The 15,534-nt window shown below is 41.1% G+C and overlaps 1 protein-coding gene across 1 annotated transcript in view; it reads left to right on the forward strand.

Moving 5' to 3' along the window:
• Positions 1–15,534, forward strand: part of SPARCL1 (SPARC like 1) — a 49,646-nt gene that overhangs the window by 27,942 nt on the left and 6,170 nt on the right. Inside the window, exons 2-10 of the mRNA XM_081580695.1 lie at positions 166–229; positions 3,534–3,701; positions 4,202–5,167; positions 6,642–6,714; positions 7,731–7,849; positions 8,569–8,689; positions 10,972–11,108; positions 13,215–13,363; positions 14,484–14,632. Coding sequence (XP_081436821.1) covers positions 176–229; positions 3,534–3,701; positions 4,202–5,167; positions 6,642–6,714; positions 7,731–7,849; positions 8,569–8,689; positions 10,972–11,108; positions 13,215–13,363; positions 14,484–14,632 — 1,936 coding nt within the window. The 5' untranslated portion in view covers positions 166–175. The remainder of the gene's footprint in view (positions 1–165; positions 230–3,533; positions 3,702–4,201; positions 5,168–6,641; positions 6,715–7,730; positions 7,850–8,568; positions 8,690–10,971; positions 11,109–13,214; positions 13,364–14,483; positions 14,633–15,534) is intronic.

Below are 15,534 nucleotides of genomic sequence, written 5' to 3' on the forward strand. Positions count from 1 at the left end.
GAAAACTGTCATGAATCTGTCTTTTCAGACACGTTAATCCAGAAAGACAAGTGCCTTTAAATACGAAGAAGAGTATCAAGCTCAGTATTTGCTAAGAAGAGTATCTTTTAACTTCTTACAAAGAAACTTTTACCCATGACTGCTAATTATCTTCTTGACTTACAGGTCCAGAACAATGAAGACTGTGGTTTTTTTCCTATGCATTTTGGGAACTGCAGGTGCTATTCCGGTAACTGTCCTTTCCTCTGTTGTTACTTAAATCTCTCACTCCTGACACTCAGTTTAGGAATTCTCCATTTAAAAAAAATGTTCTTGAGCTTGTGCTATTTACTTAGTAATGTGTTAATCATTTCACTTGATATTATAAAGCCCTAAACTGTTAAGAAATAAACAGATCAGGAACGGCTCCAACCAAAAAATAAATGAGTAAATAAAAGTGTTCTTATATAATAGTTTAAAATTCTTTTTTTATTTTAATCATATTATTTTTCCCATGCAGGGAATGAATGACTAGTAAAAATGAAATAAGGCACTTTTTAAAAATAAATTTCTTTAAGAACTATCAGGCTCTACAAATATAAATATAAGTGAAACTGTTTACTAACAGTCTATTAGCCAAATACCAAAGAGAAAAGGAAGAAATAAATTCTCCTATGGAAGTCCACCATACTAATATGAGAAATCTAAGAAATTAGTTTGAGAAATCTTGGAGCAAATACCCACCTTCTCCAGCAATATTTTCTGCAATATCAATACATACTGAGTGAGAAATTCTGAGTCTATAATAGAAACAGGAACCAAGCAGTTAGACACAGGAAAATGATATAAATAAATCAGATCCTAACTCATCCTTGGAGGAATGTTCAAGCAAGCATGCTGAAAGCAGACAGGACTAACACATTCTTTTCTTCACAGCCAGATATACTGGCCCCAGCATTCACCCTGTAATAAATCAGCCACACAGAAAGCAGATCATTTGAGACCATGTCAGCAGCATCAAAATACCTGAAAGCTGTCTTTGTTTCTTTCTTTGTTTGATTATAGCTTGGATGGTCATTTGGCTATCTCCCAAGAGATCTATATCATCCTTAATCAAACGAAGGGATTTGTGCCTTTTTATCCTTTTCACCAAATGAAGGAATCAACCTTCTTAAAACAGACAAAGCACTTTATCTCTTGTCCCTTCTCTCCCTCTCTATTGCATCCAAGATTCTGTCCTTGCTTTTTGGATAGCTTCTGGTTGCCATCTGTGTTGGCAGGGATAAACACCATGCCACCCGGACCAATAGTTCTTAGAAAACAGAATTTGTGGCCACCTGAGAATCGTGCTTAAGTAGCAAGGAGCTACTCCAGCTGGAATTATATGTCCTCTGAAATTACAGAAGTGGAATCATTATGTTCAGCATAGAGGGAAGTTCCCACAGAACCATTGTTTTCTTGCCCTTGCAGCTGTTGTCACAAATGTAAACAGGCATCAAAAGTGTCTTTGAATCGAATGTTTGAATGGCACGCCTGTCTACAGACGTATTCCAGATGTTTCCCTATTAGGAAAACGTGTTTTAATACAGACTCGATCCAATGGCAAAAAGCTAAGTATCTTCTCAAAGGATGTATCTATTAAAACTATTGTATCGTTTTCCCCACCTGCCTGAATTCTCCAGAAATCAGTGGGTTCTGCATGGTTAGGAGATTCCATGCAGATTTCCAGAGATTATGTTGTTACAAATGTACTCGTGGACAGAATGATGAAACAGAATTTCGCCTTTGAAAATTCCTGAAAGATAAGCTGTCATGTTTTTCATGCATTTCTTCCAGCTTGCTGAGGGGGAGTGGAGGAGGCAGGGCACAGACTAGGGGAGCAACTCTCTGCAAAGCCAAAGATCCTACCCACTACTGTCCTCTGTCAGGCCAAACTGGCCACCGTTCTTTCTCCACATTGCTCTGAGGGCTTTTCTGGAGGGGACTTCCATGGTGGCTCAATCGATAAAGAATTCGCCTGCAATGCAGGAGACCCGAGTTTGAGCCCATGGTCGGGAAGATCCCCTGGAAGAGGGAATGGCAACCCACTCCAGTATTCTTGCCTGAGAAAATCCATGGACAGAGGGGCCTGGTGGGCTACAGTCCATGGGGTCACAAGAGTTGGACACAACTTTGCAACTAAATCACTACCACCACATGTTTAAGACTTCTCCTCCCAGTGCAGGGGGTACAGGCTCAATTCCTGGTCAGGGAGCTGAGATCTCACATGCCTTGCGTCCAAGAAACCAAAACACAAAACAGAAGCAATATTGTAACAAATTTAATAGAGACTTTAAAAAATGGTCCACATAAAAAATCTTTTTTAAAAATGACTTCTCTGGATACTTTTTTCAAATATGATCATTCCTTTTAGTTGAAAAGGTAATAAGCAAGAGAGGATACCACATCTAAAAAAGCACTCATACACTATATATATATATTTCTTTATATTATACAATCAACACTACAGGATCTGCTAAAGGAATAGATGAGTCAATCCAAATAAAATCTGAATTTTATACCTACACCTGGACCTGTCCGACATCTGAGTGTCCACAGTATCTCTCTAATAAAGATCTGTGATAAATACCTGCCTAAGATACCAGACAGTTCATATTATTACCACTGTAGGATATTACTACTGGCTATAGTAATTTTTCACTTGGATTATCCCCTTAAAATTCACAAAATGTGTTACATACTTAGCCTTATCTTGATATTTCTGCTCATTGCACCTTTAGAGATGAGAAAGAGATGAACAATTTGTCAAACCGCCAACAGATAGTAAATACCACAGTCAAAACTTGAAGGGAGGTCTCTTGGCTCTACGTCCAGTTGTTTGACTTTCCCATCAAGGCTCACTGCCCAACTCTTCATCTGTGCCTCCAGTCTTGCTATAAATAGAACCATTCCTCTAGAGGAAACAATACTCCATAGCTATTCAACCCTACTAGACCTGGCGTCCTGTTTCATATAGTTTATTAGTTCAAGATTAAATTATTTTTTACTATTATACATGATTTCTCAATGGTATAGACTGATAGTGTTAGGAAAATATATAAATACTGAATAAAGGATTTATAACTTTTTCTGCTAATTATCAGCACTTTTAAGTTAACTTAAGAAAATGTACAATGCAATGATAGCCTATGATTAATCTGACTTCAACTTTATGCTAAACATTTTTCAAAATCATGAAGTTTAAATGAAGTTGAAACAGAAAATAATTCCCAAAGTCAAAAGCTGCTATTCTTGAAATCATTTTTGCCCTATTCTCCCCCAATCTCTGCAATATAACTTTTTCTTAATTATGATTGGGATTTTGTTTTCACTTAAGATTATTATATTCTAACTATTTGCTTATATCTTTAAAAATTCTAGAGAATATATTTTAGCTGATGTTACAAATGAAATATATTACTACTAACAATGATGCCAAGAAAAAATAACTAGAAATTTTAAGCATTAACATCTAGGCACGAATAACACAAATCAGTTTTTAATTTTTTTTTCAGACGCAAGCAAGGCTCCTATCTGATCATTCCAACCCAACTACTGACTCCTTGAGTTCCTTCCAAGAGGCTGAAACATCTGAGCACATTGCAATCCCTCTTGTAGAGGTTGAAGATGCAGAAAATGAAAAGGAAACTCCAACATCCATAGAAGACCATTCCCATCATAAGGTAAAAAGAATACAGTTATACTAGTACAATTTTTTAAGTCTCCAAAGGCCTCAATTTTAACGCATGGTTAAAGAGACTACCTTATTCACTCTAACTTTAATTTTTTAAGATGATGATCATAGAAATACATGTGTATGTATGACTGAGTCCTTTTGCTGTCCACCTGAAACTATCTCAACATTGTTAATTGGCTATACTCCAATATAAAAGGAAAAGTTTTTTTTTAATGATAGTGATCATTTCAACTGCCTCCAATCTCTAAAAGAATTGTGAGGATTAGTAAGTTTTACTTCTTGGGCTGAAGTGGTACATAATTCTTATATTTCAGAATTCAAATTCAGGTTAAACTCATAGCTGTTGAATGTGAAGAACATCATAAATAAGTTTATAAGACATTGTGTGAAGAAAAAGAATGACTATTCAATGTTGCTTATGAATTACAAATATGATATAGATATAACATTATCATTTATTTAAAGAATAAACTTTTTTCTTTTCAGCCTGAAAAAGTTTCAGTGCTGAAGTCAGAGGAGGAAAACCATGATCAGTCAGCAGATCAGGAAGAGAGTTACAACCAAAATCTGGGATTACAGGACCAAGAGAAAACTGAAAGTGACTTAACTGAGAATTTGGAGTATTCACCAACTGAAGGCACATTGGACCTAAAAGAAGACATGAGTGAACCTCAAAAGGAGAAACTCCCAGAGAGTTTCCTTGCTCATGATGTTAGTTCCATTGTAGGCTCTAACCAACAAGAAAGCATCACAAAGACAGAGGAAAACCAAGAACAACCTGTAGATGACTCCAATCCTCAGTTGAACAGTCAAGACCTAAGAGATCAAGGAAACCAAGATCAGGATACAAATGGAGAAGAGGAAGGAGGAAAAGAGCCAGATGAACTTGGTACCCACAGTGATGATGAAGAACAGGAGACAGAGGTGCCCAAGGAGCCTTCTAACAATGAGCAGGAAGAAGACAGTACCCAATCAGATGCTATTTTGGAAGAGCCCTATCAACCAACTCAAGAAAGCAAGATCCAGAAAGAGGATCTTGAACAGGGTAGCCGACAACAAGAAGAGGAAAACACCAATGCAGAAATGGAAGAAGAAACTACATCAGAAATCGATAAGCCCAGTCAAGATACAGAATGGCAGAGCCAAGAAGGAAAGCCTGGCCCTGAAGTTATCAGCAACCATGAGGAGATGGATAAAAAGACCCTTTCTGAGCCTTTACTGGTGGAGCCTACTGATGGTGGTAACATCATGGCCAGAAATCATGGGGCTAAGGATGACAGCGATGATGGCCCCAGACACAATGCAAGTGAAGACTACTTCATCCCAAGCGAGGAGTTCCTGGAGAATGAAAGAGCTCAGTCCATTTACTATCACACCAAACATGAGGAGCAAAGAGAAAAAGCACAGGAGAATGAGAACGTAGATACCAGTGAACCTGTAGAAAACCAACGGGTGAGATTATTTTCAATGATGCTTGTCCAATAAAGCGGTTAGCTTTATCAAAAAAAAAAAAAAATACCCATGACCTTTCTCTGTGCTCTTGCAATCTCTTGTGCTTATCTCTCAGTACCTTAGTAAAATATTTGATAATTATGTATTTTTCTCTGCATCTCCATCGTTAGCCTGAAAATGCCTGTTTTATTTGGGTTCCCCTAGAAGCAGATACCGGATTTTAGTGCAGTTTGTTTGAGAGGTACAGGGACAAAGAGGAGTGGAGAAGGGATTCAGGGAAGAAGAGGAAGGTAATTAGTGGTACATCAGTAAAACCATGTAAAGCAGGTTCCTCTGAATTATCGAATTTGGAGAGTGAAGGAGCTATGGCTTTTACACAAGCTGAGAATTACTAGGAGAGTCGTCAATTTCCAAGTATTTCCGATCTAGCCTTAAGAAGGCTTTCTAGAGTATTATGGTTTTCCAGGCACCGAGATGCAGATACTGGCAGCAGAAAGCTCCTGGTGCTAACTGGAAAGGTAAATTCTAACAGATATGAGGGATGGGAGACGTGACAACAGCTGCTCTCATGCCTTGAGAGCGACACCAGGTCACAGTCAGGCTGAATCACCAATATCTTGCAAAATGCCTCTAACATAATAGGAGATCCAGCAATGTTTCTTGATTTAGTTTATAGGCAATGAACAAAGACTTCAGCCACAACTTTATTAAGCAGATATGCACCAAAATGATAATCAGGGGACAGCAACAGGGTGGGGGAAAGGAAGAAACACATTGTTATTTGGTTGTTTAATCGTTTGGAGCTTTCATGCAGAACCCTGGCAGGCATCCACCAGAAGCACCTGATACAGCTTTTTCGTAGGCAAGGTAGACAGTAATTTTGATTCCTGAGAACTCTGCTGCCATTCTAAGGTAGGAGTTTTCTTACATTTTAGAAACCTGGTAAGAAACTTTTCCCAACAGATTCATAGAGATTACTGACGTAATCGTGTCTTAAGAGGATCACATGGTAATATCACATTTGTACTGTCTTCCCAAACCAAAGGGGGAGGTTCCAACTTTGCTTCTGGAGTTGGTTCCAACTTTTACTGGGTAAACCCAGACATACACCACTGAACCCAGTTAATAAAGACAGAAGCAAATCCTGTTTTCAAAGAGCTACTGTCTCTATCCACCACTATGGCTTGTATCTCCCTCTGAGATCTAAAATGATTGGGGCAGGGACTTCCCTGGTGTCCAGTGGTTAACACTCTGTGCTGCCAATGCAAGGGACGTGGGTTCAATTCCTGATCAGGGAAGTAAGATCTCATATGCCATGCAGTGTGGCCAAGAAAAATTTTTTTTAATAATAATCAAAGTAAAATAAAATGATTGAGGTATGAAAAGACCTGTGAAGGGATGCACAGTGAAAACATAAATAATAGCACAATTTTCCTCTAAACAGACTTCCACTTCTGCTTTTGTTATTATACAGGCCAAGAAAGCAGAGAGCTCACCGAAAGAAGATGAGAGTTCAACTGAAGGCAACACAAGGGTGCACAGTGTCGGTGAGAATGGGCTAAGCCCACTGGCTATGACTGTATCAGGGGAGAGATGGAATGGGCCATGCTACGCTATCCCCATCCCTTCATCAAATTTTTTTCTCTCCCAGCTCCTCCCCTAGGAAATGCTCCCATAAATTATCAACATTCTCCTATGCACATTTGATAGACTACTATGGTAACTGTGTTTACAAACTGGAAGTCCAGTTGTAATATTACTGGTAGAATTCTTTTTCTCGAAATCATTTTGCTTTGAAGAAGCATTAATTCTGCCTTATTTACATTCAACCCCATAACTTAAAAAATTAGATTCCATATTTAATTAAGATCTAATCTCAATCTTTGAGTTTCACCTGTGGCTCAGATGGTAAAGAATCAGCTTGCAAAGTAGGAGACCTGGGTTTGATCCCTGGGTCAGGAAGATCCCCTGGAGAAGGGAATGGCTACCCACTCCAGTATTCCTGCCTGGAGAATTCCATGGACAGAGGAGTCCAGTGGAGTACAGTTCATGGAGCAAAGAGTCGGACACAACTGAGTGACTAACACTTTCACTCTCAGTCACGCACCCCAATCACAAAATTTTAAATTTCAACCAATAAAATTCTCATGGCTTATTTAACTTTTGACCAATTTGTGCAGCGTGGCGTTATAGATGTCAGACTCTGACCATTACAGGCTGGCCAAGAAAAGCTGTGTGTTCTTTTTAAATCCCCAATCCAAACTGCACAGAAATCTAGCCTATTGTGTAAAATAGCCTCGTACCAGAGGGTCCCACTTGAAAACGAACACATTCATTATGAGGGAGGGGATATATGTAGCACACAGCTGATTCACTTTGTTGTACAGCAGAAACTAACACAACATTGTAAAATCATTATACTTCTCTAATAAAAACTTTTTTTTAATTTCTAATGTTTCCCCAAATTTTCTCTTATTCATGAAAATGGAACTGTCTGGGAGAATTTGAGTTTACGTACTCAATTTAGCTATGTCCATGTTTCCCGTCCAAATTTTTCTGTTAGATTCTTGCATAAGCTTCCAGTGCAAAAGAGGACACATCTGCAAGGCTGATCAACATGGAAAACCCCACTGTGTCTGCCAAGATCCAGCCTCTTGTCCTCCTGCAAAACTCCTCGACCAAGTAAGTATTTCACAAAATGGTCTTTAAGGGATATCAAACAGTTGGGTGATTTGCATGAAAGTAATTTGCAATTGAAATTTTTGTTTAAAAAAAAAAATGTAGGGACTTCCCTGGTGGTCCAGTGGTTAAGAATTCACCTGCCAATGCAGGGGACACAGGTTCAGTCCCTGAACTGGGAAGATTCCTCATGCCCATGCCATAGAGCAACTAAACTCATCAACAAGAGAAGCCACCACGATGAGAAGCCCTTGCACTGCAATTGGAGAGTAGCCTCCGCTCGCTGCAACCAGAGGAAGCCCGTATGCAGCAATGAAGGCTCAGCACAGTCAAAAATTTAAAAATTAAGTTTAAAAAGAAGTAAAGGTCCCAGTTATCATCTGATATTTAAATAATAGCCAAGAAAAACAAATGCCAACAAAATCAAAGAATTTCAGCTGTGCCCCCAAATAATAATGGCATTGATGTAGAATTCATTTTAAAAGTCATTCTATCCTTGGAATCATCTGCAGTTTTTATTTTGCGTTTATCTAGAGCTAAATTGTCATCACTATGGGTATAAGTTAGTTGATTTTGGGGGGCCGATAGTTATGATTTTAATAGCATCCCCTACCTGACCACATTTTTGGCTCAGCAGTTGGTTAAACAGCCTTTAAGAAGCCGAGTATTTTCCCAATGAACATTCGTCAACTTGAAGTTTTTCTCATGCTTATCTTTCGTAGGTTTGTGGCACTGACAATCAGACCTATGCCAGCTCCTGTCATCTCTTTGCTACTAAGTGCAGACTGGAGGGGACGAAAAAGGGGCACCAACTGCAGCTGGATTACTTTGGAGCCTGCAAATGTAAGAGTCCATCACTACTGCCATCTACCATTGCCAAAAGGGTTTGGGGTGAACCTGAATAAAAAATATGTATACATATGTACTCATATATATACATATATATGGGCTTCCCTGATAGCTCAGCTGATAAGGACTCCACCTGCAATGCAGGAGACCCTGGTTCAATCCCTGGGTTGGGAAGATCCCCCCGAGGAGGCATGGCTACCTGCTTCTTGCCTGGAAAATCTAATGGACAGAAGAGCCTGGTGGGCTACAGTCCATGGGCTCTCAGAGAGTAGGACACGACTGAGCAACTACGCACAGCACAGCACTGCGCTCATTTATATGCAGACAACATGAACAACAAAACCTAATGTAGTTCTGAATCCAGGCTGTATATTAAGATAACTGGGAAGGCTTTTCTTTTTTTTTTTAATTAGAAGAATGGGGACTTCCCTGGTGGTCCAGTGGTTGGGACGCCACAGTTCCAACGCCAGGGACGCAGGCTCCATCCACGATTGGGGAACTAAGATTCCATGTGCCTTGCACCGCAGCCAAAATAAATAAGATAAAATAAAAATTTTTAATAAAAATTAGAAGAATAATTCCCAGGCTTTAACTATAAAGTGATTCTGATTTAATTGGACTGAGTTGGAACCTTGGCATTGTTCTTTCATTTGTTTTCAAAATAACCTAGACAATTCTAACGTGCAGCCAGGGTTCAGAACCACTATGATAATGTTATCCACTTAATAACTGAGATGAATCATTGGAATTTTGTTAAATTAGTTGTCCTCTTCCCAAGTTAAACTCTGCCAAGAAGTTTTAACAACTTATTCTTCCAGACTTTTTAAAAATTGTCTTCCTTCTCCCGGATATTCTCAATTGTGTGCATCTTCTAGTCACTAAATGATTCTTCACGTGAGCAGTGCTCACTAACCTCTCCTGTCCTTCCGGACACATGAGAGGAGTCAGTTTCTCAGCCCCCTTGATGTTAGATGCAGCCATATGAGTTGCTTTATCCAGTGCAACCTGGGCAAAAATCATCCATGTGAGTTCTGGGCAGAGCGTTCAAGAGCTGGTATATGGGGACTTCCCTCAGGGATGGTTGCATGGCATCACTGAATCGATGGACATGGGTTTGGGTAGACTCCGGGAGTTGGTGATGGACAGGGAGGCCTGGCGTGCTGCAATTCATGGGGTCTCAAAGAGTCGGACACAACTGAGCGAATGAATTGAACTGAACTGAACTCAGGGTCCAGTGGTTGAGACTTCGCCTTCCAATGCAACAGGTGAAGAGTTCAGTCCCTGATTGGGAAGCTAAGACCCTACATGCTTCTTGGCCAAGAAACCAAAGCATGAAACAGAAGCAATATTCTAACAAATCCAGTAAAGACTTTAAAAATGGCCCGCATCCCAAAAAATCCTAAAAAAAAAAAAAAAAAAAAATCAGATCTGACTTTTAAAAAAAATAAATGAGCTGGTGTATGACTCTCCATGCTCCCTTCTCCTCATGTTGAGATGGTGTTGAGATGGTGGTGTCTCCCCCACCCTGAGCCCCAGAGAGACTGAAATGACCAGAGTTCAGTTGCCAACTTGTATGGGACATGTAGCAGGATTGAGAAACAAATGTTTGATGTGATATACTACATAACGGTCAGCACTGCTGTCTAATGTATTTGAAAGTTGCTAAGAGAGTAGATCCTGAAAGTTCTCACCAGAAGGAAATAAAAAAATGGAGGTCACTGTATGAGGTTATGAATGTTAACCAAACTTGCTGTGCTATCCATTACACACTATATATGTATGTCAAGTCATTATGCTATATGCCTTAAACTTACAGGGTGGTATGTCAATTATACCTGAAAAAAAAAAAATGTTCCTTTAAATCAAGATTTAAGATTATTATCACAGTATTAGCTGACTTCTGCCTTTTTCTCTTTTCTCCGAATAAATAATTCCTGTGACCTCCACCTCTGAATTCCAACTCTCTGATTCTAGAGCAGTGGTTCTCAGTCCTGGCTGCATGTCACAATTACTTACGGAGCTTTTAAAGCATCCTGATTCCTAGGCTCCATGCCAGATCAATGAAATCTTTGAAAGGCCGCTGACATCTGACATGGCTTTACAATGCTCCTGGCAATTGTGTTTCGGCAGCAGGATTAAGGACCACTGTTGTGATGGAGGACAAGTGAGGATGCTATCAGTCACCGGAAAGTGTTAAGCATCCTGTTATGAGGACTTTTCCTGGGACAGGAGTAAGACTTTAAAATTAAAATCATTGTACTTTCTGTTTGGAACAGCTATTCCTACTTGTACGGACTTTGAAGTGACCCAGTTTCCTCTAAGGATGAGAGACTGGCTCAAGAATATCCTTGTGCAGCTTTATGAAGCTAACCCTGAACACTCTGGATATCTGAATGAGAAGCAGAGAAATAAAGTAAGTTATCCACAGTCAGCTACCCCATCTGTCTACCGGGCCTGAGAAAAAAGGTATGGGACAGGAGGGAGGTAGGGGGAGGGGTTACCTTCCTCTGCATAACCACACCTGGTTGATACATATGTATGAACAGAATAGTAGAGGTCATTGTTCATGCCCCAAGGTTTGGGACATGGCCAAACCCTGCCACTCCTACACACAGGGCAGGGGCCTTAGCAAGGGCTCTGGAACTCATACCCAGAGCAAGCTCTATTGACCTCAATTCAGTGTTCATATCTTCAGGCTCAGACATATTTAAATCTAAATCTCTTTCTTTCCCTCATAGGCCAGACACAGATTTATGATATAGAATCAGTTCAGTTCAGTTCAGTCACTCAGTCGTGTCCAACTCTTTGCAACCCCATGGACTGCAGCACGCCAGGCCTCCCTGTCCATCACCAACTCCCGGAGTTTACTCGAACTCATGTCCATTGAGTCGGTGATGCCATCCAACCATCTCATCTTCTGATAAATCCATTATTAACAATGTCAGTAATATATTAAAATGAAAAAGGGCAGAATATTGGTTCTAGAAGTTCCCAGGGGAAAACTATCATCTGATAGTTATTGAGTGTATACCAGGTACCTGGAATTGATTTACATGCTGGAAATACAACAAAGAGGAACCCCCTGGAGGCTCAAAGGGAAAGAAAAAGCCTGCAATGCAGGAGGCACAGGAGACCCGAGTTTGATCCCTGGATCGGGAAGACCCCCTGGAGGAGGGCATGGCAACCCATTCCAATATTCTTGCCTGGAGAATCGCATGGACAGAGGAGCCTGGCAGGCTACAGTCCATGGGCTCACAAAGAGTCGGACACTACTGAAGCAACTTAGCACACACAATACCAAACAAAAAAATCTCTGGCTCCATGAACTTATATTCTAAGCAAAGAGACAATATATAGTTATAAACATGCATGCTAAATCACTTCAGTCGTGTCCAGCTCTTTGTGACCCCATGGACATACATAGCCCTCCAGGCTCCTCTGTCCGTAGCATTCTCCAGGCAAGAATACTGGAGTGGGTTTCTATGCCCTCCTCCCAGGGATCCTCTGACCCAGGGATCGAACCCTTGTCTCCAGCATTTCCTACATAGGCAGGTGGGTTCTTTACCACTAGTGCCACCTGGGAGGCCCATGTATGTGTATATAATTATGGGGCTTCCCGGGTGGTGCTTGTGGTAAAGAACATTAGATACAAAACAGGGAAATTTCAGTGGAGATACCACATGGCATCACACCAAGACTAACCCGAGATGCAAGAGGCACTGGATGGAAATACTTAGACCAGGGTCCCCAACCTCCAGGATCTAATGCCTGATGATCTGAGGTGGAGTTGATGTAATGATACTAGAAATAAAGTGTGCAATAAATGTAATGTGCTTGAAAATGAAGTGAAAGCATTAGTTCCTCAATCGTGTCCAACTCTTTGTGACCCCATGGACTGTAGCTCACCAGGCTCCTCTGTTCATGGGATTTCCCAGGCAATAATACTAGAGTGGGTTGCCATTTCCTTCTCCAGGGAATCTTCCTGACCCAGGAATTGAACCCAGGTCTCCTGCATTACAGGCAGACTGTTTACCCTCTGAGCCATGAATCATTCTAAAACCTTTCCCTCCTCTGAGTCTATGGAAAAATTGTCTTCCATGAAACTAATCCCTGGTGCCATAAAGTCTGGGGACCACTGACTTAGAGGATTAAGAATGAAGCAGGCCAACCCGGAAGAGCAGGACCTCTCACCAACTAATGAACAATTGTGCCTAGATCAGTTCATCCCTTTTCATTCAAACCTTCTCATAGTTTTAAGAAACATGATGGACATCATTTGGTTAAAAGATCAAAGAAAGATTTAAATTTCTTCGAAAACTGCAGGATTTTTTACTATTAGCTATTATTCTACATAGAAAGGCTATAGTGTTGATTAGTTAGAAGGCATGTAATTTGCTATCAAATAACATTCTGGGTTTGTTTTCCTCTGTTATGTTAGAAAGACTCTTCAACTAAAGTTTAGCAAGAGATAATTCCATTACACTTGTCTGATACTCTGATGATCATCTCCCTTCCGAAGGTCAAGAAAATTTACCTGGATGAAAAGAGACTCTTGGCTGGGGACCATTCCATTGACCTTCTCTTAAGAGACTTTAAGAAAAACTACCACATGTACGTGTATCCTGTGCACTGGCAGTTCAGTGAACTGGACCAGCATCCTCGGGACAGGTAAAAAGTGTCCACCTTCCCATCACTAGGTCATGTCCCTGATATAATGGCTAGTTGTTTGTACCAAGAGAATTCTAAACAGATTTAGGAAACTTCCCACTTCCATTGGAGAACACAGAAATGCCAAACAAATATGGTTAGGAGTCTACATACAAAGCTGCTTTGAAAATAACAGAACCACTGGCCACACCTCTGCTCCCTAGTTCACTTGTTAGGGTCCAGCCCCCCACAGAGATTCTTTCAACTCTTTCTCATTTTTTTAAAAATATTTCTTTATTTGGCTGCACTGAGTCTTAGTTGCAGCATGTGCGATCTAGTTCCCTGACCAGGGATAGAACCTGGGCCCCCTGCACTGGGAGCTCGAAGTCTTAGCCACTGGACCACCAGGGAAGTCCCAACTCATTCTCATTCTTTAAAAAAAAAATTATTTATTTATTCATATTTTTGGCTGTGCTGGGTCTTGTTGCTGTACGGGCTTTTCTCTAGTTGTGGCAAGTGGGGATTACTCTCCATTTGTGGTACACAAGCTTCTCATTGCAGTGGCTTCTCTAGTTGCAAACCATGGGTTCTAGGACTTGTGGGCTCAGTAGTTGCAGCTCACAGGCTTTAGAGCACAGGCTCAATAGTTGTGGCTCACGGTCTTAGCCACTTCCCGGCATGCAGGATCCTCCCAGATCAGGGATCGAACATGTCTCTTCTGCACTAACAGGCCAACTCCTTACCACTGACCCAACAGGGAAGCCCTCTTTCTCATTTTTGATCCTAAATTTCCAAGATACTCTGATGGATCCCACTTGGGTCAAATGCCTACATCTGGAACAATCAGGTACAGCCGGTGGTAAGAGCTAGGTTGTATAAACATGATTCTTGGGGTGCACCCCAATAAATTTAGGGTGGAGGGAGGACAGTTCCTAGTGAAGAAGAAAACCTTATGCGTTGACACTCAAAAAGCTGCATCTTACCCATAAATAGTTTATTTCATTTGTAGCTTTTCATGAACGTACTATGTATTTGCCATCCTTGCCAACCTTGTGAAAGAAAAATGCCCTTGGTGATCCGAGGAGCTCACTTTTCATACACCAGTTGCTTAGTCAACTGGCTGCCATTTATCTCGTTGCAGGGTCCTGACCCACTCTGAGCTCGCGCCTTTGCGAGCATCTCTCGTGCCCATGGAACACTGCATAACGCGCTTCTTTGAAGAGTGTGACCCCAACAAGGATAAGCACATCACCTTGCAGGAGTGGGGCCACTGCTTTGAAATTAAAGAAGGTAAGTTTATCATCAGCCCAGGGAGAGGGGTGTGCTTTTCCCCCAGACACGCCCTAAGCCCTGCAGTTCCCAGAGAGGTCCTGCTTGCTGTGTGTTAGACTGCAACCTAGAAGCCCTGAGGTGGCAGTGGCCAGTAGAACTGCTGTCCCTGCAAGGTCATTTCTTAATCTCTGTTGCAAAGGGTGTGCCAGTGTGCTCAGTCACTCAGTCGTGTCTGACTCTTTATGAACCCCTGGACTGTAGCCCGCCAGGCTCCTCTGTCCATGGGATTTTCCAGGCAAGAATACTGGCATGAGTTGCCATTCCCTTCTCCAGGAGACATTTCGGACCCAAGGATCAAACCCAGGTCTCCTGCGTCTCCTGCACTGGCAGGTGGATATTTTTTTAACCACTGAGCCACCTGTTCTAAAGGGTAGCAAGTGTGAATATTTAAGAGATAAAGGCACTGAGGTCTCAGAAATTGGCTAAGCCTAACAAAGTGATGTGAACTCAGAGAGCTGAGAAAAATCTCAGAAGGCTACCCTTCTGAGCAAGGAAGGATTTTATATCCTTCCTTAATCTGAATATTGAGCCAAACTTTAAAAATTGTATGTGAACCTGAAACTTTAATACTTTGGCCACCTGATGCGAAGAGCTAACTCATTGGAAAATACTTTGATGCTGGGAAAGATTGAGGGTGAAGGGGGCGACAGAGGATGAGATGGTTGGATGGCATCACCAACTCAATGGACATGAGTTTGAGCAAACTCCGGGAGATAGTGAAGAACAGGGAAGCCTGGTGTGCTGCAGTCCATGGGGTCACAGAGGTAGACACAACTTAGCAACTGAACAACAACGTGAAGGGTAAAACAGCAAGCTTGATTCTGAAAATCGGAGATGCCAGAAGAATCTTAGAATTTATT

This window comes from Giraffa tippelskirchi, chromosome 1 (assembly GCF_054371585.1).
Source record: "Giraffa tippelskirchi isolate mGirTip1 chromosome 1, T2T-mGirTip1v1.2.pri, whole genome shotgun sequence".
Taxonomy (NCBI): domain Eukaryota; kingdom Metazoa; phylum Chordata; class Mammalia; order Artiodactyla; family Giraffidae; genus Giraffa; species Giraffa tippelskirchi.